Raw genomic sequence first — 3,583 nt, forward strand, 5'->3', positions numbered from 1 at the left:
AAGAGCACAGTGCATTCAAGGCCAGCCTGAGCTACAGTGTGGGTGGAGGAGAACAACACATTCAAGGCCAGCCTGAGCTACAGCTACAATGTCTCAAACAAAAGAGGACAACAAGGAGAAACTAAAGGGAAATCGAGAATATTCTCTCACCAAGCAGAACACAGTAATAAAAAGATGAAGATGATAAGGGAACCAAATGAAAACTCTGAAGTTGAAAGTAAATAGTTGAGATGAGAATTTCGCTGACAACAGTGAATGCGAGGGGGTAGAAGAAAGAACTGGTGAGCGAGGGGGAGATCAGCAGCCTTGAGATCATGAGTCTGAGGGCAGAGTGAGGGAGGAGAAGTGGAGCGGCAGAGACTCAGGAGAAACCTCCAAAGCCAACACAAGTTGACCATACCCTCAGAAGAGGCAAAACCAGAATATTTGACTGCCCACTTATCCTGAGCCTATCATCTATTTATTAATCATCTATTATCTATTACTCTATCAATAACCTATCATCACTCTATATAATTGATCTATAACTTCTTCCAAATGTCTACTTATCTTATAATCTATCTATCTATCTATCTATCTATCTATCTATCTATCTATCTATCTATCTATCTATCTATCTATCTATCTATCTAATACCTATTTATCACCTATAATCTATCCACTTATCTGATCTACTTATCACTTATCATCTATCTACTTATTTAATCTATTTATCACCTATTTATCATCTATAATCTATTTACTTATCTGATCTATCATCTATCTATCTATCTATCTATCTATCTATCTATCTATCATCTATCTATCTATCTATCTATCTATCTATCTATCTATCTATCTATCTATCCATCCATCCCCCATCTTTCTATCTGTTCTAATTTCTTTTTTGTTGCTTGGACAAATGTTCTGACCAAAGCAACTAGGGGAGAAAAAGATTTATTTGGCTGACACTCCCAGATCACATTTCTTTATTGAAGGAAATTGAGGAGGGGGAGGAGGGAGGGACTCAGGTTCTTGAAGCAGAAACCATAGAAGAATTCTGTGTTGCTAGCTTGTTCTCTGTTCACTTGTGCTGAGTTTCCTTCCTTCCTTCCTTCCTTCCTTCCTTCCTTCCTTCCTTCCTTCCTTCCTTCCTTCCTTTCTTTCTTTCTTTCTTTCTCTCTTTCTTTCTTTTTTTTGAGACAGGGTTTCTCTGTGTATCCCTGGCTGTCTTGGAACTCACTCTGTAGACCAGGCTGGCTCGAACTTAGAAATCCGCCTGCCTCTGCCTCCTAAGTGCTGGGATCAAAGGTGTGCGCCACCATGCCCAGCCTTTTTTTTCCCCCCTGAGCTAGCATTCTTATATAGCCCAGGACAAACCACAGAGGGATGGTGCTGTCCACAGTGGGCTGGGCCCTCTTACAGCAAAGAACAATTAAGACAATCCCTCCATAGACACCCATAGGCTGATCTGATCTGTGTAATCCTTCAGTTGAGAATCCCTTAAGTGACTCTAGGTTGTATCAAGTTGACAGTTAGTGCTAGCTAGGTGTGTGTGTGTGTGTGTGTGTGTGTGTGTGTGTACATGTATGTATAATCTAGTCTGTCTTGTCTACATATATCATCTAACTATGCTATGTGTTTACTTATGTATCTATATATCTATTTATCTCTGCATATAGATAAATAAAACAAACATGGCAAAGTACTACCAATAGGAGAATGTAGGTGATGATCTTGGAGTATGTGTTGGGTGCTGTTTCAGTTTCCCTGTATTAGAACGGAGGTAATGTGTGACCCTGACTGGAAGCAACACACGAATAAAGTTTTCTTGCTATTTTACAAACTGCTTGGACCTTCTCTCCCCTTCCATTTCTTTGAATAAGATGCCAAGAAGCTAGAAACTGTGGTTCATATAGCAACTTCCTGAAACAATACCACATGCAGTGTGTATATGTATGGTGATAAACACTGTATGCTCCCCATGTCCCAGCTAGGGATGAGAAGTGATGAAGTCTTCTCTATTCTGGGGTACAGTATTCCCCAGTGGTGTCACTCACCTTGGGTAGGGAGGCTCGGGAGCCAGAGCTCTGTGTGGTCATGGTGAGCACTGTGGTGATGCCCAGTCCCACACGAGCTGGTGCAGCATCCATGTTGATCCAGAAGGAGATCCAGGACAGGATGACGATGAGCAGGCTGGGGATGTACATCTGGATCAGGTAGTAGCCCATCTGCCGTTCCAGGTGGAATCGGGCCTCGATGCAGGTGAATTTACCTGCAAGGCGTGACAGCAAGAGTCATGGGACGTGGCTAGGGAGTAGCAGGGATGTTAGTGTCAGCTTGGCTGGAGTCCTCGTCCAGCCCCACACTATCTGTGTTCACAGGCAAGCGACTGAATTGTTCTGTGCTTCAGTTTCTTCCGTTAAGGCAAACAGGTTAACACAGTTGGCCCCCCACATCCATGGGTTCTACATCCGTGGTTTCATCCAAAGTGCAAATAGAATTGTTCAGAAGTTAGTCCCCCCTGAACATGGACAGACTCTTCCTGCCATCACATCCCAGACGACAGGTTAACATCTGTCTTTACAACATTTACATTGAGTTAGACATGGTCAGTTATCCTGAGATAACATATTCAGAAGGATGTGCACGGATCACATACAAACACTGCTCCACACTATCAAGGGAACTTAAAACATCTTTGGATCTAGGTATCTGAGAAGGTTCCGGAGGAAACCTCTTCAAAAATACTAAAGGATGACAGAAATTAAAAAAAAAAAACATAAATATGGTTACTCCTAAAAATTACATTTACTTATCCATTTGTGTGTGTGAGTGTGTGTGTGTGTGTGTGTGTGTGCACAAGTGGGCATGTGTATACAATGGCCTTTGTGTGGAGGTCAGAGAACAACTTGTGAGAGTGAGTTGATCCTCCCACTATTTGGGTCCTGAAGATGAACCTGTGGTTGTCAGGACTGGTGGCAAGTACCTTCACCCTCTAAGTCCTCTTGCCAGCCCTCATATAGTGAGTCTAATGGTCTTTGTTGGGTGAAGTGAGATGATGTCTATGAAGAGCTACGACCTCCATCATCGCCATCAATCGTTAGTGTCATCATGATCACCATAACTACCCTCATTGACATTACATCACCATTATCATTTAACAACAGTATCAACATCATCATCATTTTAATTATCTTCAGCTCATTGTCACTCCTCCTCCACCACCACCACCACCATCACCATCACCATCATCCTATTTGTTTGCTAAGAGACCAGTCTAAGTGGAGTTCCCAGACGCTTCTGCTCTGCTGTCCCCAGATGTGACTTGATTCTGTTACTTCTTGGAAACCTTTTGCTTGATGACTCTTTTTTGAGATGTCCATATCCACATTCTAGATGCATCTTTCTTCCTAAGTATTTCTCTTTCTCTTAACTCCTGGGTCTAAAAATGACTGAATCAACCCCGACTCTGCATAAGAATCTGTGCTGGCTAGTCTGATGTCAACTTGATGCACAAACTAGAGTTATCTGAAAGGAAGAATTCTATTAAGATCAGGCTGTAAGACATTTTCCTCCCTCCCTCCCTCCCTCCATCCCTCCC

General features: G+C 42.5%; 1 protein-coding gene and 1 long non-coding RNA gene across 4 annotated transcripts in view; one reads left to right on the top strand and one right to left on the bottom strand.

Annotated features, from left to right (window-relative positions):
• The window catches only part of LOC110331540, a 14,494-nt gene extending 11,731 nt beyond the window's left edge, over nt 1–2,763 (top strand). Inside the window, exon 2 of the long non-coding RNA XR_002381015.1 lies at nt 2,393–2,763. This is a non-coding gene — a long non-coding RNA (uncharacterized LOC110331540). The remainder of the gene's footprint in view (nt 1–2,392) is intronic.
• Nucleotides 1–3,583, bottom strand: part of Glra1 (glycine receptor alpha 1) — a 99,539-nt gene that overhangs the window by 12,340 nt on the left and 83,616 nt on the right. For all 3 annotated transcript variants that reach the window (XM_021212236.1, XM_021212235.1, XM_021212237.1), the window contains one exon: nt 2,040–2,254. In XM_021212236.1, the coding sequence (XP_021067895.1) occupies nt 2,040–2,254 (215 nt within the window). The remainder of the gene's footprint in view (nt 1–2,039; nt 2,255–3,583) is intronic.

The sequence above is a fragment of the Mus pahari genome, chromosome 14, assembly GCF_900095145.1.
Source record: "Mus pahari chromosome 14, PAHARI_EIJ_v1.1, whole genome shotgun sequence".
NCBI lineage: Eukaryota > Metazoa > Chordata > Mammalia > Rodentia > Muridae > Mus > Mus pahari.